Raw genomic sequence first — 24,697 nt, forward strand, 5'->3', positions numbered from 1 at the left:
TTTTTTTTTAGACATAATGCTATTGCACACTTAATAGACTACAGTATAGTGTAAACGTAACTTTTATATGCACTGGGAAACCAAAAAATTCGCGTGACTCGCTTTATTGCGATATTCGCTTTATTGCGGTGGTCTGGAACCAAACCCGCAATATCTCCGAGGTATGCCTGTACAAAACACTTCAACTTCCGTCTTTTTTCAAAGATGCTTCTGTAGTGTACTGACCTACAACTGCATTACAGCTAAATTTTCCTTGTAAAACATTTCAGAGGTATCTCTGTTTCATCCATGGTTATTTTTTATTTGGTTTGGGCCCATTTGTAGTGCTATAATTCTGTGCATCATATGGCCTCTAATTTATAGTATTTTGAAGTTGTTTGAGGCTTTTAAAGTTGTTTAAAGTTTGTCCGTGTCCAAAGATGCCTGTCTGTGGCAACAATATAGTTAAAACCTAAGTAGCCCAGCTGGAAGGACATTTGAAAACAATATATTTAAATTCAAGTCCAGCATCAACCAAATGTCAGTGTTTGGCATAGAACAGAATTATTAACTGAACAGGGACCAGCAAACAGACATTTCCTCTAAACCTTCCAGGAAGTTTGAATGGTTCAGAATTTGCCAGCAGCTCCTGGCTAATTGGTATTCCAAAGGACTTCTATGGGTTCATCTCCAATCTTTGGCAGGATGATAAGGAACTATGAATACTCTTTCATGGGTACATGAAAGCCAGCAGAAATAAGATAATGAGCTGCTTGTACACACCACAGTGATTTAGTTTGGTTTAGTTCGCCCTAAATTGAAAGAGTGCATTTTTAAAAACACTGCTTCAATGTAGGGAGAATTAAACTTAACTAAACCCTTGTGGTGTGTACACAAAAGTGGGGGCCCAGTCCTTATCTGTCTCTTTGGCAGTGGGGAAAGGAAGGGGAGCAAGCTGCCAGTGGGCCAAGTGGTCCCTGAGCTGCGCAGGGGCTTCCCAGCTGGCACCCACCCACTGGCACCTGGCTCAGGTGGTCCCTGGGGGCACTGCAGCTGTGGAGGGAAGCACACCCCCCACCCCCCACAGCCACAGAGGGAAGCACTAGGCCCCTCACAGCTCAGGTAGGCAAGCAGGCTCTAGGGAGAAAAAAATGAGGATCAGGCTTGCTGTTTCGCCATTTGTTTTTTTCTTCTTCTTCAGTGGGACCTGGCAGCAGCCCTGTGTAGGCAGGCTCTTCAGTACAGCCTGCCTGCACAGGCTGCTGCCAGGTCCCACAGCCTCTGAGCTGCGTGGTGCCCGCCAAGCCCAGAGCACATCGGCTTCCAGCACCCCGTGCACTATTGCACTTTGTTAGGTAGCAAACTAAAAAACCTCAGAGGTGTTTTATCTTGCTACGTACCAAAGTCAGCACAATACGCCGCCGAGAGTGCAAACGGCAATGCCATTAAAGCAGAATAAGCAGCAATACTGTTAAACACCATTAGTGCCATTTACCTTCCGCAAAAAGGCATTTAAGGTGCTTTGAAGGCCAATTTTGTGGCGTGTACAATCACCCATGGTCTTGAAAAGCTAATCACCTACCCTAGAGGTTTTCAAGAGGAGACTGGACAGTTGTCTTCCTGCCTAGAGTGGGGCAGGGGGGCTGGACCCGATGATCTGCAAGGTCCCTTCCAGGCCCTAACAATTTGTGAATCAATGAAAGACTTGTTCTTTTATGCATCATTCAGTATTATTACAGTGGATGGGATAAGGGGGTCAGTACTGTAAATAGTTTAAGGAATTAAGTTTATTGTGAATTGTGTGTGTGTGTAATGTACACACACATACACATTGATTTATAATTACTTTCAGCTTTCTATTCTAAAGGAGCAGATATATGAAGTGCTTGCAGAATGCTTAATGCCTTTTCATTTAAAGGACAAGGATAAGTTTTAGTTTAAAGCATGGCACCTTGTGTTTTCCATCATATTCTAGAAATATTTTATTACCAATTTACTGCAGTATGGGTACTTGACAATTAACATTAATTTCTGTATTTTGTTCTGAATTTAAAAGTAGCACATAAAGGGAAACCTGATGTATGATTTTTGGGGGTCCATTAAAATAAAAGGTGGTTTCTGCTAGAAAATCTTCAGTTTTTTAATTAATAAAAATAAAGTAATTTACTAATTTAAAATAGAGGTGGCATTCTTAAAAATAGCATAGAGATGTTCTGTTACATTGATCACAAAAAAAGGCATATTTATGTTTTATTAACCTACAACTTTAGGCTAAGCATACAAACTTTCTAATTTACAGGTTTGAGTATAGAACTTTCTTTGTTATTTTTTTTAAATACAAGATTTGTACTGAGACTTTTATTTCCTATAGCTTTTCTATTACACCTTTGTTTCTAGGTGTTCACATTGCTAAAAAGATAGACAAGCTGGGCATGAAATCATCAGATACGGCTCAGATATTTTTTGAAGATGTCAGAGTTCCCTGCAAATACCTAATTGGGGAGGAAGGAATGGGTTTTACGTACCAGATGTTGCAATTCCAAGAAGAGCGTCTTTGGGCAGTAGCCAATGGTAAGTTGACTCATACTTCTGGGAAGGGTACAACACTCTCAGAAAAACTAAAAAGAACTTTATTTTAATTTATGATAAAATTCTGTCATGACTGATCAGTCAGATTCTGGACACAGAAGGCTTTCTTTGCATAAGTTGACCAAAAACTAAACAGAAAGAAATTTATGGAAGACATTGTAGGTGATGTTTTAAGCTTTTATTTTCCTTGGAGCCATCTAATAATAAACAATAAAATGAAGATGCAGTGTGAAAAATGTGTGGGCTCCAAATTGAACACAAAGGCTATTACAACATGGAGAAAATAACAAGCCTGTACGTACCATAAAGCTGCCTCTGAAATTTCTTGTAATGGAGAAAGTCATTTTTCTGTCTTGCTTTAGGTTTTCCCTGAGTAAATATATAAAAATGTCATTCTTTAATAGCTTTGCCATCTCAACATCTCTGCTTTACTTCAGCATGGATGGAAGTTAAGCAGTGGCAATAAAAACTTACCCACAGAGTTCTGCTTTATCAACCTTGAGTAAAAATCATGTTTAGGAGTCAGTGCCCTGCTCTGCCCCACTGCAGCAGCCAGAAGGAGGTCTAGACTCCCCCTGGTTGCTAGCCCAGGTGCTGGCAGGGAGCACAGGGCCAGGAGACAGCTGTCTTCTGGTATGAGTTGGGAGACCGCTCCCTGCCCCCAGGAGCTGCCTGTTGCTGGGGCAGGCTCCAGTGGTAGTGCCCAGGTGGGGAAAATGTACCCCTGCCACGGCAGCAGGGAGCTCCCAGCTGTGACTACCCAATCAGGCAGGGGTTTGGAAAAAACTGCAGTGGAGGGGCAGGTCCCACTCCAAGGGATTCCCTGCCCAGCTGTAGCTTGCTGCTACCTGGCCCACCGGCAGATTGGGGCAGGGGGCTGGGACCTGCCCCTCCTTTGCAGCTCTTTCCAAGTTCTCTGCCTCGATTGCTCAATCAGGGCTCAAGGTGGGGAAAGGCTGCGGGACTGGGAGCTGCCCTAGAACAAAACAGTTCCCAGCCAACCCTGGGCTGTGCAGCAAAGTCTTCATGTGCAGTCTGGATCAGGCTGGAGACTGCCCAAAACGGGACATTGTTTCCCTCCCGAACTCCAGTGGCAGAGCCCACCTTGACAGCAGGCAGCTTCTGGGGGGCAGGGAGCAATCTTTCACCGCCTGCTGCCCAGCTGACCGGGAGCAAATTTGCTCCCTGTCACCGTTTACACTTGCCTTATTGCATAGTAATTACTCAGCAGTTAATTTGCTACTTGCATTTGCAGGTAGCAAGTTAACTGCCAAGTACAGCAAATGACTGCTGAGTAATGGTCTGCACATGTAGACAGTGGCACTTACTTTGCAGTCATTTGCTCCACTGCTCAGTAAAGTGTCTTGTGTAGACATGCCCAGTTTCTCATTCTCCACACCTGTTTAAAACCTGCAGCTGTTCTCATTAAGAAAAGTTGGATTTTTTTTTTTAATATTAGAACAGAAGTATTTTTCATGGTATCTCCTTCTCATGATGTGGGGTTGGTTTTCTGACACTTGTGGAGGGAGATTTGAGCTGTCACATCTAGCATTATTAGTACTTTATTAGCCCATAATGTGCATAATAATGAGAGTATCAACAGGTGATGTGTATATCTATAGCAACTTAATCTGGGATGTCAGGAGATAAAATTTTGGTCATTACTAACCCAGGACAGTTTTAAACCTTTTTGATTCAGCCACAAATCTCAGCGAAGGACTGGAACCCAAGTGTTGCACTTGACAGGCCAGAGTCTTGTGAGCATTGTGTTCTCTAGCCCAAGGAACATTTACTTTGACATTTCTAAAATGTTGTCCTCATTTTTCATTTAGCTGAAATTATTCACTGAATTCAACCTGACTGTTATTAATAGTTTGTGTTGAATAATACACAAGTGAACTAATTTCAGTGAATAAACTATTTTCCAAAAAAATATTCTTCTAGCCTAAGTGTAAGGCACACATTAGAGGCCTTGGCATACGTGCCTCCACTTTGTATTTATCTTCTGCCATATAAAGATTGGAATTGTATGTTGTTGCTATAAATGTGTAGCTAAATATTAGAAATTCTGGGTTAAGCTGCAGAAGTGTGGCTAAAGCAGAAGTCCCCAAAAGCCTGTTTCTGAGTGACCTCAGAATGAACGTAGACAGATACGACACCTAGCAAAGAGACTGAAAAGACTGCTCTGCTGCTTGGAAGTTTTAGCTATACCAAGTCCCCTCAACAGGAGATGAATTCCTTCTCTCAGGAACAGAACTGGATGGTAGCTCCTTGAGTCAGGACCACAGGCAACCAGGAAAAGTCAGAGACCAGAAAAGGTGGCAGTCATCCCAGTAAAGCACCCCCTATTCCCGCCCCCCACACCTCAGGCATTAAGGGATATAAACTGTTGTAAACCTGGCAAATTTTGGGAATTAATGACTTGAGTTATTGGGGAAATTGAACAACTAATAACAGCTCAGAATTCCTGGGGTCTGGCCTACATCCATTCTCCCAGGCATGAGTATGTCTTTGCATTGCCATTGCCTGATCTGAATGTTAGTTAAACTTATCTTTAGCTTCCCTGAAAAGTGGTTCTCTTGAAAAGAGATGGGCATGCTCCATCTTTACTCCAGGGCCCCATCCAACAAAGTGAACTCTTTATCGTAATTTGGGTATAGCAGTCATCCTTTTCATTGGTGTGGAGGAACTGCTGCCGCAGCTGTCAAGAGCAAGAGTCCTAGGGTACAATCCTTTCAGAACTCTTTTAGGGATATTTGAAAACATGCTCCAGAGCAGGAACTTTGAAATAGGTGCCCACAAACACTCCCTGTGCGGAAGGGAGGATGCAGCTGTGGTGCTGTCCCTTCTTACCTTTTGGAATGGCTAGTACTGCTTCCAGCACTGGTCTAGAGCAGTCTTGGCAAATGAAATCTACTCCTAAGCAAAAAGTCAGTCTACTGGTGTATTGGGTTTGTGTTGTCCAGCTCTCCAAGGTGCAATTTTCCTAAAATGCAAGAACTATGACTATGTCTGGTTCCTGTGTTTGAAGTAACCCTTTCCACCATCAGCTCAGACTAACCAAAACGTGTCAGTTATAAACTACACCTAAGCCATCTATGTTAACTTCAAAAGTCTTACCTTCCCACAAGCCAATGTTTACTGTTGAACCTGTGAAGGCAACTTACTCAGAAAAATAAGGCAAAATAAAGGAGTCTGGCTGTAGCAAGATATATTTTATTATTCCATTTTCCCACAAGCACCAAAACCAAAGCATTAAAAACAAAAGCATTAAAACCAAAGATGGGTCTTTTTGTTTGTTTGTTTGTTTAATTAATATCTTACTACAAAGCAATTACTGTGCATCCCCTGGGGGTCTTATAAGAGGAGAAGAATGATTTGTCTCCACTAAAATCTTGTTAGTTTTTTTATTATTATTATAATTTTATTTTGCAGATCTCTTTTTTATGACTTGCTCTTGTAATTACTTCTATGAATAAGTATCTGCATTACCCTTCTTTCCGCCGGCACGATTGCACATTCCAACAGCTGTCCCAGCAAAAAGCAGCTCAAATTTTAAACACTTTCATGCCTATTGATACAGAGAGGATGAGAAACTTGGAATTATTCAGTGGGACCCGTTACCAGTTTTCTTCTGAATACTTTGAGAGAGAGTTCTTTTGAATGTAAAGCTTTAACTAAGGTTTTGAAATGATATAGCAACAAAAGAAAATAAGTGACTGAGGACATTAAAAAAAAACTGGAGGACCTCAAATTATGTTATGTGAAAATAGCAATGAACTATAGGAAAGAGACCTATTATGAAAAATGTTCCTAAAATCTTCCCAGAGGGCATAATAAAGCCAAGAGGGTTTTCTTTCTTTAAAAGATGCGGATCTTGTTAGGAAAAAAATCTGTGATATTGCTTGTCTTAAAACAAGGCATTCATTTTCAGGAGCCCTAGTGCCAGTAGATTTGTAAGTAATATTGAAAGTCAACTAAGCACAGCCTCAGGGTGAAATGCATTATTAGGATAGTAGAGGATATTTTTTAAATACACGTTGATGCTGTTGTTCAGCCTAAAGATGTGATGCCATGCCTTTAATAGGTTAACAGCATTTTTTATAATGTATAAAGAATAATCAAGTGAGAGAATAATCTGTATTTCATCTTCCTCTTTTTTTTTTTTAAAGGAGCTGTGATTAAAAACTCTATTTGGGAAAAGATCTTTATAAAAATGTCACCTCAACCTTGCAACTGGCAGGCTGTAGATGTGGGCACCTCCATAGAAGCCAGATGCAGGACTGGGCCTTTATGGATTATGTCAGCAATTCCCAAAGTATAGTATGTTTCAACTTAGGTAGTGGGACGGGCATGAAAAGTTCCTTGGGCCCGTGCAAACCATGGCTCCCAGTTCCACCTGTAGACCCCCTACTTTAGCAGCTGCTGCTGCATTCTTTGATGCTGACTACCACCAATCCTGCTTGCTAGTGACAGTCAGTGGCAGGGAAACACAGCAGTGTCTGAAGTGGGAGGAGTTGGGGACAGCATGAGAGTGCCCAACCCTGCTATGGTGGGCATAAACCAGCAAGCTTGGGGAGGCTCTGGGTTATCTGGGTTAACCTTTGTTGAAACTGTGGGGGTATACAGTTAAGTTTCTTTAAGAGTGACATGGTACTCACATGTCATTCTTCCAAACACAGGCACATCATTGCCCAGAGCAATTGGCACATATTTGCTGTTGTCTGTTCTCTTGTGAAGGCTTGGGTTTCTCTGTAGTAAAGAGATGCTAAGAAGAGAAGCTAAGAGAAGACTGCAGAGAAGCATTGGCTGAAGGCTTGTCAAACAGCAGCCCAGTAAAAACCGTAGAGACTGAGCACTTTTGGGGCTGAGCACTGGCTGAAGAGGGTAGAGCTGTCAGCAGAGGCACTATCTCTTATTATTTAATATCTCTTGTGTTGAGGGAAACGACTATTTTTCTTTGTAAATAAATAGAACCATATCAAAGAAACACCTACACTATCGCCAATATTTTCTTGGATGAAACAGCTTGCAAAAACCCACATTTTGGCTAATCTGTCCATTTCATTTTCTTTTCATAATGGCAGATCATAGATTTATAGGTATCTATTCACTTGCCTATAGGCACAACTTTAGACATCTGAAGTCTTTATGTGAGTGTTCTCTTGCATTTCAAGGGAGCTCTGTTGTTTGAGGACACACTTGTCTCCATAAAATCAAGACTGAGTCAAAGTCTGTGTGAAATAAAACTCTGGAGTCTGTGGTCTGAAAGCTTGTATTCTGCACAAGTAGAGTTCTGGAGTGTCCTTTTTGCACAATTTTGGAGAAACTAATTAAGCAGTGGCAAACCACAAGAAAAGAAAGTAATTTGGCCATTTGTACATATACGTTACAAGAAAACAAAAGACACAACTCTGAAACTAATCCTGAAAACTTGTATATGTACTCAACATGTGCTTGAAGTATTTTGTTGAAATCAGCAAGACAGGTCATCGACTCATAGAAAATTAAGGTTGGAAGGGACCTTAGGAGGTCATCTAGTCCTGATCAAAGCAGGACCATCTCCAACTATATTATCCCAGCCACAGCTTTCTCTAGCTGGTTCCTAAAAACCTCCAAGGACGGAGAATCTACAGTCTCTTGGGGTAACCTGTTCCAGTGTTTTACTGCCCTCCTAGTAAGGAAGTTTTTCCTAATATCTAACCTAAACCTCTCTTCCTGCAACTTGAAACCTACCCTGGAAATCTTCAAGAGGAGACTGGACGGTCATCTCACTGGGCTCACCTGACCCCAGCTGTCTTTTCTGCGTAGTGCAGGGGGGGCTAAACCCAATGATCTTCCGAGGTCCCTTCCAGCCTCTGCCAATCTGTCTATGAAACGATTACTCCTTGTTCTGTCCTTTGCCACCACTGAGAAGAATCTAGCTCCATCCTTTTTGGAACCACTTTTCTGGTAGTTAAAGGCTGCTATTAAATCCCCTCTCTACCTTCTCTAGACTAAATAAGCCCAGTTCCCTCAGCCTCTTCTCTGAAGTAAGGTGCCCTACCCCCCATCACCATTTTTGGACTCTCCAATTTGGCCATATCATTTCTGTAGTTGGGGGGCCCAAAACTGAACACAGTACACCAGATGTAGCTCAACCAGTGCCAAATACAGGGAAATAATCACTTCCCTCAGTCTGCTGGCAACACTCTGCTAATGCACTTTGCCGCTAGCCTTGTTCTCAACAAGGCTAGCACTTTGCCGCTAGCCTTGTTCTCAACAAAGGCACACTGTTGGCTCATATTCAGCTTATTTTCTGCTGCAAGCCCCCAGGTCCTTTTCTGCAACACTGCTACTTAGCCAGTTGGCCCCCAACCTGTACACCCAGTGCCTGGGACTGTTTTGTTCTAAGTGCAGGACTATATGCTTGTCTTATTGATTGATACCCATGAGATTTATTTTGGTACAATCCTCCAATTTGTCTAGGTCTCTCTGAATCCTATCCCTACCCTCCAATGTATCTACTACTCCCCACAACTTGGTGTCATCTGCAAGCTTGCTGAGAGTGTATTCTGTGCCATCTTCCAGTACATCGTTGAAAATATTGAACAAAAACCAGCCCCAGAACTGGCCCCTGGGGCACTCCACTTGAGGCCAGCTGCCAACTAGACATCACGCCATTGATTACTACTCTCTGAATCTGATGATCCAGCCAGGTTTGTATCCACTTTACAGTCCATTCATCCAACCTCTACTTCCTTAGCTTACTTGTGAGAAAGTTGTGGGAGACCATATCAAAAGCCTAGCTAAAGTCAAGGTATACCACGTCCGCTGGTCTCCCCACATCTACAGAGCCAGTCGTTTCATCATAAAAGACAATCAGGTTGGTCAGGCATGACTTACCTTTGGTGAATCCATCTTGACTGTTCCTGATCACCTTTTTCTCCAAGTGCTTAAAAATGGGTTTCTTGAGGACCTGCTCCATGACTTTTCCAGGTGAGGCTAACTGGTCTGTAGTTCCCTGGATCCTCCTTTTTCCCTTTTTTAAATATGGGCACTATATTTGCCCTTCTACAACCATCTGAGACCTTTCACAATAACCATGAGTTTTCAAAGATGATGGCCAATGGCTCTGCAATCACATTGGCCAGCTCCCTCTGCAACCTCAGGTGCATCCCATTCAGCCCTGTGGACTTGTATATGTGCAGCTCCTCTAAATAGTCCCTAGCCTCTTCTTTTATCACAGTTGGCTGCTCACCCCCTCCTCAAACTGCGCTGCCAGGTGCAGTAGTCTGGGGGCTGACCTTGCCTGGAAAGCGTGAAGTGAAAAATGCATTGAGTACATCAGCCTTTTCTGCATACTTTGTCACTTGCCTCTCCCATTCAATAACCACCACCCATAACTTCTTCTTTTGTATGTTTGAAATGAAGTATTTGCTAAGCATTTGCAGGATTAGAGTTGTACATGGCATGCTAGTCTTCAGTGCAGGAAATATCAAGATGTCCTTCACCTGTACTCTATTGTCAGGAAAAGGACCCCTGATTCCCTAGAGATTCCAGTTCTCTGATGATTAGTTTACCACTGAAGCAATTACTTTAGATTTAAAATTTTTGGAGAGTCTCTCCATCATTCTGTTGTGGTAACTGGCTCTTTAAATTTCAGACACAGCTCTGTGAAGTGGTTTTATTCCCAATTATTGTAAGCTTTAGCTTCCTACCTTTCTATTATTAAACATATAATTCTTTTCATGTACTGTCTTTTTTTTCTCCTCGTTTCTTCTCTTCCCTTCACAATTTTTTAAAATATTTTTATTGGAATTTATTAATAACATGAAACAAAAAGAATAGTTTCCTATAAGCCTTTCTATCAGTTTTATATTTTGCAAAAATCTTATTTTGCCAAACCAAAATTTGATCTCCAGAATTAAAACATTTCCTGCTTTCCTCCTTGGCCAGGTTTATCACAGACATGTATAGAGACTGTTACTTGCTTATTAAAAATAACTGAACATATATTTGTATTCATAATGTACCACTCGTTATTTGTTAGGTCTGTCACACTAGTAACAGGTTCTGCTGGGTCCTGTTGAAGTTAGTAGGACCTTGGAAAAGACTAGACCTGTGGGCAGGACAGTACAGATATTTTTGTGTGAACCGCTGTATGTATTTAGAGAGAATAAGAACATCTTACCATTTTTACTTAACTATAAGTTTAGCTCCCCCTCCCCCCATCCACTTGAGGGGAAAAGCCCCTCGTCTTATATTTGCATATAAGGATAACTCACTAAATACATGATCTATTATTAAAGATAAGCAAGTGAACAGAGGTTCACTTTTGATTCCAGAAATGCAGCTACATGCCTGCAGTGTCCCAAGCCAGAAGCCTGGCAAGGCAGGGAGGCAGCACTAAAGTATGCCTCACTGCCTGGTTGGAGCAGACAGCATGAGCCAAGGCTTAGTTCACCTACCCTGCAAGGGAGTGGTTTTCAGGGGAGATGCAAAGCATCCTGGGATGCTGGGAGACTATTAGTTAACTTGAATCTGGAGGGGATCTGGGACAGTTCAGTAAACTGCTTTAATGTAAATCAGTTAAGTCTGATGCTACATCCATCCAAGTTTATCTTAAACCAGTTTCAGCCATTTTGAAAGCTGTTTGTGTGCACTGAACTTCTGTTGTGTTATAGATTTGAACCAGTTTCCTATCCGTTACACCATTTTATGGTTAATTTCTGTCCCTAGCTACAACCAAGGCCTGTTCAGAAAATGATGGCATTCGGCCATAGACTAAACAGGCAGCTGACATGGCTTCCTCCAGCTGGTAAACCTGTTGGGATTGGGGGAGGAGGGGATATGGCCTGGGGCTGGTACAAGCTGCCCAGCTGGGTTTGGGAGGCACATTACTCAGGGAGGGGGTGCAGGGTGCAGGCACAGCAGCATTGGGACCAAGGGCTATGCTCTGCTGCCGCTTACCCTTTTCTTCCCGGAGTGAGCTGCACCTGCATCACACCCCCTACCCCCCATGTGCCCACTGGGCAAGCAGCAGCAGAGCATAGCCCCTGCTCCCAGTGCTGCCATGCCTACATCAGTGCTGGGAGTGGGGACTCTGCACTGCTGCTGCAAGCCAGCTGGCACAGGGGATGTGGGATGAGGATGTGGCAGTGCTGGGAGTGGGAGCTATGCCCTGCTGCCGCTTGCCCCCTTCCACCCACAGATAGCCGTGCCCTCATCCTGCCCCTCCCCGCCCTGGCTGGACAAGCAGCAGCAGGGCATAGCCCCTACTCCGAGTGCTGTTGCACCCACATCCTGCACCTGCCTGCCCCCTTGCCCAAGTACTGTGCTTCCCACACGAGCTGGGCAGCTTCTCCCAGCCCCAATCCCTCCCTCTCAGCTTGTAAGCCTGGTTAGTCTATGGCTGAATTGCTAATCTTTTCTGAATCTTTTTCCGAATCAATTAGGATGCTTTGAATTGACTCAGAGATTTTAATTGGTCTCCCGATTCGATTTGGATTTGGAGACTGGGTCCCTGAATGGGGCTGAAACTCCTCTAAATTGAATTGGCTACTGAAACTTTGCACAGTCCTAGTGTACAGGTTCAGTTGAACCTTGGTTTCTAGATGGATCCAACACACAGGGAAGATTTTATGGCAAGAGAGACAGAAAAATAGTACATTTACCATATTTTCTTGCTTATAACATGCCCTGGAATAAGATACAGTACCTTGTTTTTGAAAAGCAGAAGGAAAAAATTCCTTCTGTGTAGTAAGTAACTGAGTGGCAGCAATTATGGAGCCTAGCCTCTTTTTTTTTTCCTGCTTTCTTTAGATTCCGTGCAGACTTTACTTAGGCTTTTGCACAGCAGAAGCCTAGGTAGCAGAAAGTGCTGTTAATGTTTCTTTGTTTATATTATGCTCTCCAGTTTTCAGCATTAGTGTGTTGTGTGTGAAAAAATATGGTACAGCAAAAGCTCCGTTATCCGGCACCCATGAGAAATGAGGCATGCCAGATAACCAAATGTGCCGGTTATCTGAGAGGTGTCTTTGCTTGCCCCTCCCACCACATCTGGCGCATCCACATCTCAGATTAACCGTGCTGCCCCTCCCCTGATGTCAGTGTGCCGGGGGAAAGGGAGGGGAAGGCTCTGAGCAGACTGCTTTACTCTGCGCAGGCTGCTTTCCCCTGGGCTGTGGAATTCGACAAAATCAGAAGTCCCACTTCTGGTTTCCCTTTTGCCTCATCGACCGGCGTCAACCCGCATGCTGGTTAATAGAGCATACCAGTTAATCAAGTGCTGGTTAACACGGCTGTTACTGTATAGGGGTGTTGGTGAGATTTCAGGCTGAAGGAAGGTAGAGAACTTAGAAAGACTGCAGACTTCAGTCTTACAGCAGAAAAGACTTCACAATCTGTATTTATCATATAGTTTGCAAAATATTTATATATTTTCATACTGTATAAGACTTTTGCCACTTACTTACATAGTCAAAATGCTCCATCTCAGGTGCTTTTGCTGTAGATTTTAGCTTTGCCACGTTAGAAATACGAACACCTGCCATTTCTTTAATCTTTTTTTGTGTAGTTTCACAGTAAATGAATTTGTATAAGTCTTGCTCAACCAGATTTTCTACAGAATTCCAAGTAATAGAATTTGTGCCTCTTCTAGTATAACATCTGGGCTAAAAGGACACATCCAGAAGTTTTTTCCCATCTCGGTGATTGTAGCTATTAGTTTGCTGCTTTTCCATTCCGGGGGATTTTGGCAACATACCAGTGTAATTGTGCAATGATCATTAGCTTTTTTCATTGCTAAGCCTTTAGTATTGTGTAACTTGAACCTTTAAGCAAAATTAATTGTTCCTTCTGTAAAGTGCAAGTCCCACACCAAGGATGAACTATACTCCTTTCCAAAAGGACAGAAGGCAGCATGGTATAATATGTAGCATATTAATTTCTCTGGCATTCAGGCATTTTTAGGGTCAAAACAGAGTGAGGGATATTTATTTGAGAAAGCATTCAGAAAGTTAGATAATGACAAAATACTTTTTAAATGGTGTACTGGAAGTCATTCCAACATGGGTCTTTAAGAGGAGGCTAGATGTACACCTTGCTGAGGTCGTTTGACCCCAGTACTCTTTCCTGCCATGGCAAGGGGTTGGACTAGATGATCTACTCAGGTCCCTTCTGACCCTAGAAACTATGAAACTATGCAGGAAGAGCATGGGAGAAGGATAGAGACATTTAATAAGAAGGCGGCAGAACAGTCGCAGTAAAGAGTCAAGTGAGACAAGATAGTGGCGCGTGCCCAGTAAAGAAGCTTAGCCTTGAAAATGATGCAGAGGGAGATGTGGAGTTATTGGAAAGACTTATAAGTGAATGGGCCATATGGGTAGATTGTTTTGCATGAAATGAATGGGAAAAGATGATTATAGTAATCCAGGTAGGAGACTGTCAAGGCTTAGACAAAGGTTTTAGCAATAACTCTTTGGATCTGAGATTCTGAATATGTTTCCCATATACCTTTAAATAAAGCTTTATGTGGAATGTTAATGGAGTTGAAACTCTTAAGTGCTAAAATAAAATGATAGATTAATTTATTTTCGAAAAACAAGCATGTTCATTGTATACAACCCTATTTTATACAACCTGGGAATATGAACAGAAAAGCCCACTTGAATAGCAGCTGTTCTCTGCTTACATTTATTAAGTTGTGCAACAAATGGATAATATTATACAAGACACTATCAACTACACTCGGCAACGAAAAATATTCAACCAGCCAGTGCTGAACAACCAAATAGTGCACTTTCGCCTGGCAGAGTTAGCAACTGAAGTGGAACTTCTTCGTTCTCTGCTCTACCGGGCTGTTGGTAAGCTTCTATATTTCCCTTATATTCAGCTTATATTTCTATAATATAAGAAATTATGCTTATATTTGGCTTATATTTACCTTATATTTAGTTGGTAAGCTTCTATATTTACCTAGTATTTTCTTAATATTAAGGACATTGTTTTAGGCAGAAAATATGGGGAGAGGTCTGGGACTGAGAAAAAATAGTGGTTGTTGATTTACTGTAAAAACTTGTGTTTTAATTTTAGGTCTCTATATAAGAGGCAATGATGTGACCACATTTGCTTCCATGGGTAAGCTAAAGGCAGGCCGCCTAGCCCGTAAACTGTCTGATAATTGTCTCCAATTCTGGGGAGGAATGGGATTCACCAATGAGGTGTCAGTAAGCAGATTTTACAGGTAAGCATTTGGTAAGAACAGTACAGGCCTTGACTCTGCTTTAACTGATATGAATAACATAGAACACAGAAAACACTTGACATAGGATGCTTGGTTTTTTTCCAGTTTTTCTACAAAATGTAAAAGACTTGGGCCTGATCTTCAGTTGAATTAAATGTTATTCCCTTGAACTCAGTATAGTTGCATTAATTTACACTGGGCAAGGCCCTAATGCTTTGATTGTCATTAACAACTTAGGACCTAATCCTGTAAAGGAGAGGTTGGCAACCTGGGTTGGCAACCTATGGCTTGCAGAGCCTTTGGATCTGGCCCATGAAGCAGTGGCTTTGGCAGCATTCGGTGGTAGGGGTTCTTCCTGCACCGCCTCTGTCAGCTGCCTGGGGTTATGGCATTGTGGGAGCTCTGTCCACATCACACTGCAGTCCAGCAGCACTGGGTCTGGCAGAGAGGGGCTTGCACTATGATGTGCTGCAGTTGAGTGGTAACCAAGTGACAGTGGTAGAAGAAGTGGCAGTAGCAGCTGTGTCCTAATGTCTGCCTCTCCCCAGTTCAAGCTGGGTTATTCTACACCCCCTTCCCCCCTCTGGAAAAAATTGCTGACTCCTTGACTCCTTGTACAAAGGGATCCAAAAGATGGTAATCTTTTTGATGTTATTGTGGTTCAGCTTAGGTGTCAAAATAAGGGAGCATGGATGAATATCCTGCTTCCTAAATCAATCAGGGCCTTACATGATAATTGTACAGATTGATCTACCCAAAGGCTAGCGTTTAACGTTTAAGTGAAAGGAATGGCCACTAGTGGGGCTCCACATCCTTCTGCAATTTTCTATTTGCCCTTAGGCAATAGGACCAGAGAGAGAGATACTTCATTGACCAGTCCTTTCCTGTTTGGCTAGTGGTCGCCTGCCTATCCAAGGTGCTAAGTGCCTGTGGTACAAATTACAGGAACAGATATAAAATGAAACATCAGTTTGGTCCTCAACCCTACAACAACCAACAGAACTCAGTCCCTCGCAAAAGCATATGTATCTGCTTGAGTCTCTTATAGGCTTCTACATTTTAAACTTTCCACTCTGTTGTAAACACAGAAGGGTCCTGCGAGCCTACCTATACCTTGTGCTCTGTTCCCCAATGTTCTTCTCTAGTCATCTGTATAGAATTACTTCAGATGCCCTTACCTAGTATACAGGTAGTCCTCAGATTTACAACACAATTCATAACTTGGAACCTATTTTCCCATAGGAACAATGTTGTAAATGGGGGATTGGTTCCTGAACCAAGGCCCAATACCCTATTTTCACAAAAAATACCCCAGAATTTTGTAGTTAATCAATTATAGATGTGTAATATAGCTACATTAATGTATGTAAATTGTAAATAGTAACTATATTGATTTGGAAGGACTTCTTTGAAGTTACTTTGCTGGACTTTTTGAAGGGTTCTTGGCTTGAGTCTTCTCAGGAGTCTTGGCTGCAGGTTTTTCTGGAGTCTTGTCTACTTTCTTAAAGAAATTGTCTAAGGAAATTTGGACAGATGTTCTCCAGGGAGATGGGCGACACAGTGAACTTGTTTGCCAGCAAGGCATTGCGTCAGATCAAGCATCGTAAAGTCAAAACTGATGTCAGAAAGTCAAAACAGGGTGTCAATTTATAAACATTTTAAGTGCCCTGAATTGTAACTTGAAACATCTCAAGTCAAGGACTGCCTGTACAGGAGATGTGTGTTCCTTCCATGTCATTTCTGATCTTAAAGTGGTACAAAAAACCTTGCACTAACTCTACACAGTATGAGTAAATTTTACCCAGAGACTCCCAGAAGTATCAAAGGGAAGATGGCAAACTACGAAGGCGGAGCTATCTGAGAACCACCTAGTAATAATAATTGTGGAAGAAAAAAACTGAATCTCAAGATTAACAGAATAGTCTGTAAGAAACATGTTTTATATGAGAAACTAGCAGCTTGAAGTAGATTGCTGGCTTCAAATTATTGTATTCTTTTGGAGGATACCAATATTCTGCCTATTAAATTATTGCTGTATTCATTGTTATGTAAACTAAATTTTCCTGATACAGCACATTTCAGCTCATATATCAACTATCAAAATAATACACCTAATAATATGTTAGTGGAGTTAGAGTTTAAATATACCACTCCTGCATAAAGTGACAATAGAAAAACATAAAGTTATAGAAAGCTTCCTTCTTTAGAGCACGTTACTTAGGCCTAGGCCTGTGCGAAGTGGCTAGTATTTGCTTTGGATGATTCAGGGGACTCTGATTCGATTTGGTGATTCATATCACTGTCCCAAATTGATTCGACCAAATCTGATTCGGAAATTTGGCCACCGCTGAATTGTCCAAATCTCCAAATCAAACAGGCCCCTAAACCATAGAAACATTTATCAAAGTATTTTCATTTAAGAGGGAAATGAGTCATATGCATGTATATTGCTTACATGTGACTTAGGAGCTCTGAATTCTTAGTGTTAGTACTTTTGCTTCTTCTGGGGAGCACTACAGCCAACTCTGTGATATAGCTGTTCTGGACCCGTTCTAGGATAGTCACTAAGCAGAATAGTGTAGTTGTGCACTTGCTCCCCAGTTTGAAAATCCAGAATACTTTGTTTCTGCCACCCTGTATTAAAGAAGCAGATCTTTGAACCCTCAGAGGAAACAGCATGATAAATGAGTTCAAAGGAGACATGATGTCTACGCTCCAAAACTTCATTATGACGTAGTGAAATTCCATTGTAAGGGAATCATACTTGTCAGGGACACAAAAGTAAGACTGTTTCCTAAAAGTACTAACATAGCTTCACCCCATTTTCCTCTTAATCTTGAATAAGCAATTCCACAAGTCTCCTGATACTATCTCCTTTTACAAGGATGTCTGAGTAATTGGTTCACGTCACCATGATGTTTATAAAGTAGCTAGCAGCTGTTAAGCACTGAATTCAGTCACACCATTTAAAGGTTGAATTTATTAATGATATTGGTGGGGAGATAGTACCTAGACCCTGTAAAAATTGTTGGCCAACTTGTTTTTATTAACTGGTGATATTTTTAGAACGGTAGTCCTTAAGTCAGTTTTTCTCCAAAATATTTCTAAAATGTACTTATTGTATTGTATAGAAGGAACTAACGAAGGCTAGTTCCCCTGCACCCAGCTGACATTTCTTAAATGTTTCTCCCCTTTGTTTTTCACTGGAAGCTTTTGTTTTGTTTTGTTTCATTTTTTGATGGTGTTTTGTATGTGGGGGAAAGAAAAACAGTTGAGCTTGCTGATGCCAAATGTGAAGGTTTTGCACCTTCAGAACCTCTAATGTCTTGCTGGAACTCAATCATCCTAGAGAAGGAGATTCAAAGAGAATGGTATTTCAGGCCTGACTCTTAACAACCAGGGTAAACTGAGTAAAATTCAGTCTGACAATTGGAGTGTGTTCCATTATACACTAAGCCAATTTCTACTTTCACCTGATCTGTAAAGGATAATTTTGAAAAAAAACTTGGGTAGCAGCAATGGGCATTAATATCCATGCCTAAATTCTTTATAATACATTGCTGGTTCCTGTGCTGTACTAATTTGGATGAAGGAATGTCACGGGTGATACAAACAGCTCAAACTTTTTACACAATACCAACATTTCCCTTTAATATATACCTTTGAATATATTACCTTTGATCTTTTTAAAAAAGATATCTGCCTATATCTGAAAATTTGAAAGAGCATGAGATAAATACTTGAGAGTGCAGTGTAAAGAAAGTCATGCTGCTATCCTGCAGTTTAGTTGGGTGTAGCTAGCCAAAAAAAACCCCTGCCCTCCTCTCTCCCTCCCCCAAAATGGGGAGAACAGTAACTACTAATAAAGTCACGCACTAGAAGCAGCAGCTTCTAAAACAGCCTGCCAGAAAATAGTAATATCCCAAGATGCATAAGTCATTAAAAAAAATTAAGCAAGGTATGATATGAACACCTTCCTAACCAAGAAACCTTTGAAAAGGATAAAGGGAATAAAAGACCTTCTTATGATAAAATCACTGTCATGAAGCTGATGCCAGAATGAAACACAGAAGTTGAACCAGCACATGTGCATTACAAGCAGTTCTGTCTTTCAGCACAAGTTATCTTTTTCTTTCCCACATCAAAGGAGAGTTAGCAGTTCCAAAAAACCCTTCCAAAAAAAGGAAAACTTCAAATTATTTAATTCCTCATAATAACTCAGCCTGTTTTGAAGATTAAGGCATTCTGAAACTGCAGGAGCTTTCTCTCATATAGTTAATGAACAAAGAAATACCTTTCCAAGATCACAGAGATTATTTCAAGTGGAAAATGTAATTTTTGGGGGTGGATACAAGCACTGAACAGAAGCAGCTCAGCTATAGAACTTTATATATAGCATTGCTAGCATGGCACTGCATGGGCTTTTCATTGTGGAATTAATTGTAATCCATAGCCTTTGCATGGCCCTTTACATGTTTTCAGAAGGTTTTACTAATGTTAATTGACTCTCAGAAAATACCCATGAGGTAGGTTGTAACAGAGAGCCAGAAGGCTCTGGTTGCATGAGAAAAGAGTAGCAGGTGGAGCTGGCTACAAGAAAAAGAGCCAGCCAAGGGAAGAGGTAGAACCTAGGAGTGCCTGTCACAGAGAGGTGAAGCTTTGCTATTCAACCGGAGTGCTAGGGTCTATGTGGCAGGGAGCTAGGGTCTTTGTGGGGACAGGTTTTTGTTACATCCAGAGTGCTTTCTTATTGTGTTTCATAGATTTCATAGACATTGGGGCTGGAAGGGACCTCAGAAGATCATCGAGTCCAGCCCCCTGCCTGAAAGGCAGGAAGTCAGCTGGGGTCATAGGATCCCAGCAAGATAAGCATCCAATTTTCTCTTGAAGGTGTTCAATGTAGGTGCTTGAACCACCTCCGATGGCAGGCTGTTCCAGACCTTGGGGGCTCGGACAGTAAAGGAATTCTTCCTTATGTTCAGCCGGAAACCGTCTTGCAGTAGTTTACAACCGTTCGACCACATCATCCCTTGTGGTGCTCTGGTGAACAACCATTCCCCCAGATACTGGTGGTTACCCCGATAAACTTATAGGTGGCCATCAGATCCACCCGTTGTGGTTTATAGAGGTGGTTTGGGCATAGCTGAAAGGGGAGCTACATCAGGGCAGCAGAGGGGCACATATAGGCTAACCCGCAGCGGGATGCCAGAGGCACACCAGCATTTTGAGCCTTGCTAGGGGCTTGAGACATAGACTGGGCTTAAGCCTTATAGGGCGGCAGCCTAGGGAAGGACAGTAGCTGAGTTCAGCTTAAGCCAGAGAGGGCCAGGCAGCCCCAGTAAGATAGGGCTGGGGTCCCAGACAGAGCCAAAGCAGTCTCTGTGCTCAGAGCAGACCTGAGACAGTGCCAGGGGCCCAGGCAGAGCTGAAGCAGGTTCAGTGCCAGAGACCGAGCCAGAGGGCCCAGGCCTAAAGTTTTCAAGGTAAGGGTTGGAACCCAGAAGCCAGGTCCAGCACAATGGGGCTGGGCTAAGGGAACCAGGGAGAGAAAAAGGGCCAAGGCTGGGAAAGGTGAGACTCCAACAAGGGTATAGAGGTCTGAGGTGGCCTGCTATTGGATTGGGGCCAAGTGCCCACCAAAATCATTAATCGGTAACACCTGCGAGGCATGGGCATGGCTGTAAGGGAGGTTTGGAGGCTGTGAATAGCCCTTAAGGCTGCAAGAATCCGAAGGTACCCTAGAGTCAGAGCAGGGCAAGGGTTGCGTGGTCACCAGGGGATGTCACAGCTGCCCCTGGAGCACAACCTGGTTACATATGTAAATATCGTTATGATACAATTGAAGCAGAGATGATAGCAAGTTGCCCAAGGCCACACATTGAGGAGCTCAGATGCTACAGTGATGAACTTGGCACAAATGGTCAGAAAGAAAGGGGATAATAGTAGAGACATTGTGAGGTGTAAGGACAGTTGTTCTGTTGCTTTTTATCTATGATGGGAGGAGGATATTTCATCAGCTGGCACCTGCCCTTGCTCCTTCTACTCTTAGCACTTGGTACCAGTCCTGCTTCTCCAAATCATGAGATTTTGCTGCTGACTGGCCAGTTTTACTCCTGTGACCCAGTAATGATCCTACTGCTGTTGATGCACTGAACACACCACCACTGTCATCTGCTTTTGCAGATGATAGTGGTGCTAATGTAACAAACCCTAACAAACCCTCTCTGGACCTGGTGTCTTTCAAAAGGAGTGTTTCCCATGGGTGTTCACACCTTTTTGAGAAAACATGCTATGACAGAAAGCCTGGAGACCTCTGTCACTTTAAGGAGAGAGACCACAGCAGTTAGGCCTGAATAGGGGCTAGCTGCAAAAGGGCAGGCAGCCAGGAATCCCTGCCACGGAGGCAGAGAGCTGCATGAGAGAAATGAGGAAAACCTGCAGCCTATTCTGTATAAAATAGGCTGGCTATAGGAGAACTGGCAGCCAGGAGATCAGTTAGCTATTAATGGGATGCCAGCAAATGGAGTGCCTGTCACAGAGCGGTGAAGCTGCAGGCAGCCAGCTGCAGGCAAGCTCTTACCCTGCAAAGGTAACTTCCTCAGGGAGAGGAAGTGCAGTGGCAAACTGTACCCAGGCAGGTAGGTAGGAAGCCCAGAAGCAAGGGGCTGCCAACTGCTTAGCTAAGCCCTAGCTCAGAAAGCAGGCAGGTCATCAGTCACAGGGAGGGAACACTTGTGGGGAGCTACAGGGTCACCTGTTGGACGGGGCAGGGCTTAGGTGGCTCATGAAGTCTGTGCGTGAGAGTACACAGAGCAGTCTGGCTCTGCAAGCTGCAGGGGAAGGAGGTCCTGGAAGGATTGCTGCCAGGGAACACCTGATTGACCACTGAGCTGCTTTGAAGCTACCAATAAGGCTCTGAGAGCTTGCAGGGGGGAGGATATAGCCCAGAGTAGGGGAAGCTGGGTGTGTACCGCTAGTGAGTGGGATTTATCTTCAGACCAGTGTGGGGATAGTTTGAGTTACAGCCGGGGGCTTATATTTTGTTGCACTGTTTGAACGGGTGGTTTGGATTTGGGACTGTTCAGGTGGGGGTCCCAGTTATGCTGGAAGGGTATGTGACTGCCTTGAACCCTGCCAAGGGATGAAGCTTAAAATGGCAAGCGTAGCAGAGGCAGGGCCAGGAGCCCAGTAGGGCACAAACCAGAAGGGCACAAACCAGAGTCAGGGACCTACAGCCCAAGAAGGGTGAAACAAGTGCCCAAGAGGGGTGAGAACCACGGTCAGGGACCTGGAGCCTGAGAGGGGGCAAGATTGGCCCAGGAGGGCACAGAAACCAGGGACAGGGGCCCAGCAGTCAAGAAGGGTGAATTCTGGGGCCAAGGGCCCAGAGCAAGAGACACCAGGGCCAGAGATGCTGACAACTGAAAGGGCTGAAGCCAAGAGGTGGAACTGAATGAGTGGGCAGAGCTGAAGGCTTGCAGCCAAAGGAAAGGGCAGCTAAAGCTGAGAGGGCCAAAGCCTCTACAAGGGACTTAACAGTATTGAGTAAAACCTGCAAGGCATGGGCACAGCTGTAGGGGAGGTTGGAGTCTTGAACAGCCCATAAGGCAGTGGGTACCCTGGGGCACATACAGGCCAGGAGGGCCCATCTAGTGAAGGATTGGATTTGTGCTAGCAGGGTCCAGGAGGGGAGCCGCTCACAAACATAGGACTAAGTCATATTCAAAGATTCTTGAACAGCTTGCCTTTAAAAAATCAACCATTACATCAAGGCAAGTGTAAAGGGAGGGCAGTAGCCATTGGGCCACCGGTGGGGGTCACAGCCGCCCTTCAGTCCCAGTCCTGCTACGTATGCCTGTTCCTTTTTAAAATGTGGACTCACAGAAATGTTTTCCTTTGACCTTTAGCTCCATACAGCAGACGTTACAGATGATTCAAACTGATCTCTCTTTTTTTTCAGTACATTTCATTAATTCACTGTTGAGGAAAGTGATATTTTGCAATGAAGGCAGGGAAGCTGATGTTCAGATTTAAATCCACTGACTAGGTTACAGTTTCCTGTAACCTTAATTTTCAGATGCATGATGTTTCTGAATAGAAATAATTAAGAGCTATTACTTGGGGTGGGGAAGTTACAGAAATGTGATGGTTAAAATCTTTATTCTATTTCTTCAGCCGCTTCCCATGAACCTTGTCACCATCTGGTTTCCTTCTGAGAGACCAGTAAAGCAGAACTTAAGAAAGGGCTGGATGTTCAATTCCTCAGATTTATTCCTCCCTACTTCTCCTTTTTCACTGTTGCTGAGAACTAATTCCTGTCCGTTATTTGTGTATTGGATCTATCAGTGTCACAGTTCTTGGGTTAACTGGATCCCTGACCTGTGGTCTTTCAGGGGTACCTCAGAAAAATCCATGATCCTTTCCTGCCCAACTAGGCCTGAGGCTGCAAGCTCCTGCAGTCTACCATGATTATCTCAGCAGGTCTGAGTTCAGTTCAGAACCTGCAGTTCAAGTGTATGGGTGGCAATGGCAGGATTATTTAGTGATTTGTCAGTGCTCATTAGGCCAAGTATCATTTATTCAGAACAAACACATGTAAGAGAATACGTCTTAAAGTGATACACTTACCTATCTTGCGGTATGACCCACCATCTCCTATGTGGAGTCACTGGCAGGTTGGTCACATACTAGGTCTGTTTAAAAAATGAGAGCAACTCCCCTGTTCCTGAGTTTCAAGTCCTTGGCATTGTTAGTTCTCTTAAACTAGGTGAAGCCAGTCTATGCTTCCTTCCCAAGAGAGAAATGTCAAAAGATGCATTGCCTGCATTTTTCTACTTTACTCCTTAGATCCCACAGGGATTTCACTCTGACCCAGTCATTAGGAAGCCCACAATACAGATCACATCTAAAACAGAGGTTCCCAAACTCTGACATATTGTGCACCATCACTTTAAAATGATACAACCTTAAGTACCACCAGCAATTTTTTTTTGGTTCAACCTTAAGTACCAACAACACATTTTTTGTCAGATAAAGTAATTATAATAAATCTGTTAAATCATACCACTGACAGGTTATCTGAGTACCACTGGTGGTACGCATCCCACAGATTGGGAACTGCCGATCTAAAACATTTCTAAAATACTCTTTGAATATTCCGTATCATCTGTTACAGAGTAGCAAAGCAAATTTTATCACTACTTGGGCTCTGCCTAGGAGCAGTTTCCTGTTTCATATATACAAACCATCTGTGCCATGATCTAATGCATAAACAACGAGGAGTGGTGGGTAGCGTGGGAGTTTTTCTTGCATGCCTCCAAGAGCTTTGATGATTAAGTGTTTGCAGCTAGTACAGTGCTACAAAGGTGTATAATGTTAAACATTATCAAGGGCTTGCAGGTCACAGAAGCAGAGAGCACCACTACATAGAGGAGATAAAGTAAGTATGTTGTTCTAGCTCTGCTGCCTTCCACAGAGCCCAGAGGGGAACAGTGCATTATCAGGCTGTTGAACCAAGATTTAGCAGAACCAGTTTTTTTCAGTGAGAATCAACTTTTCAGTGAAAAAATAGCAAGGGTTGGGATGTAGTTTGCAGCTTGAGTAGCTATGAGAATTTAGGCATTGCTGGTAAAGATGACTCAGTGATGTAGATGCCAGCTTTTAAATTAGTCTCACTGGAACCACTCAAGTGGGAAGGGTAAGATAAGTCTTTCCTCTTCAAGGTAGATAAGTACTGTAGTAGCAGTAGCAGTATTTACAGCTTTCGCCAAGCAATATAATAAAATGGACAATAAAATTATATATATACACACACGCATACATATTAAATAACATTTATATAAATCATAATTTTTACTAAAAGCACAAAATAAGATCCGTTTGACCAGTTTAGACAAAGTTAGA

General features: G+C 42.8%; 1 protein-coding gene across 1 annotated transcript in view; it reads left to right on the forward strand.

Annotated features, from left to right (window-relative positions):
- Window positions 1-24,697, forward strand: part of LOC109308877 (probable acyl-CoA dehydrogenase 6) — a 175,049-nt gene that overhangs the window by 143,380 nt on the left and 6,972 nt on the right. The window contains exons 6-8 of the mRNA XM_019533338.1: window positions 2,377-2,550; window positions 14,253-14,414; window positions 14,644-14,794. Coding sequence (XP_019388883.1) covers window positions 2,377-2,550; window positions 14,253-14,414; window positions 14,644-14,794 — 487 coding nt within the window. The remainder of the gene's footprint in view (window positions 1-2,376; window positions 2,551-14,252; window positions 14,415-14,643; window positions 14,795-24,697) is intronic.

This window comes from Crocodylus porosus, unplaced genomic scaffold (genome assembly GCF_001723895.1).
Source record: "Crocodylus porosus isolate Cpor-Errol unplaced genomic scaffold, CroPor_comp1, whole genome shotgun sequence".
NCBI lineage: Eukaryota > Metazoa > Chordata > Crocodylia > Crocodylidae > Crocodylus > Crocodylus porosus.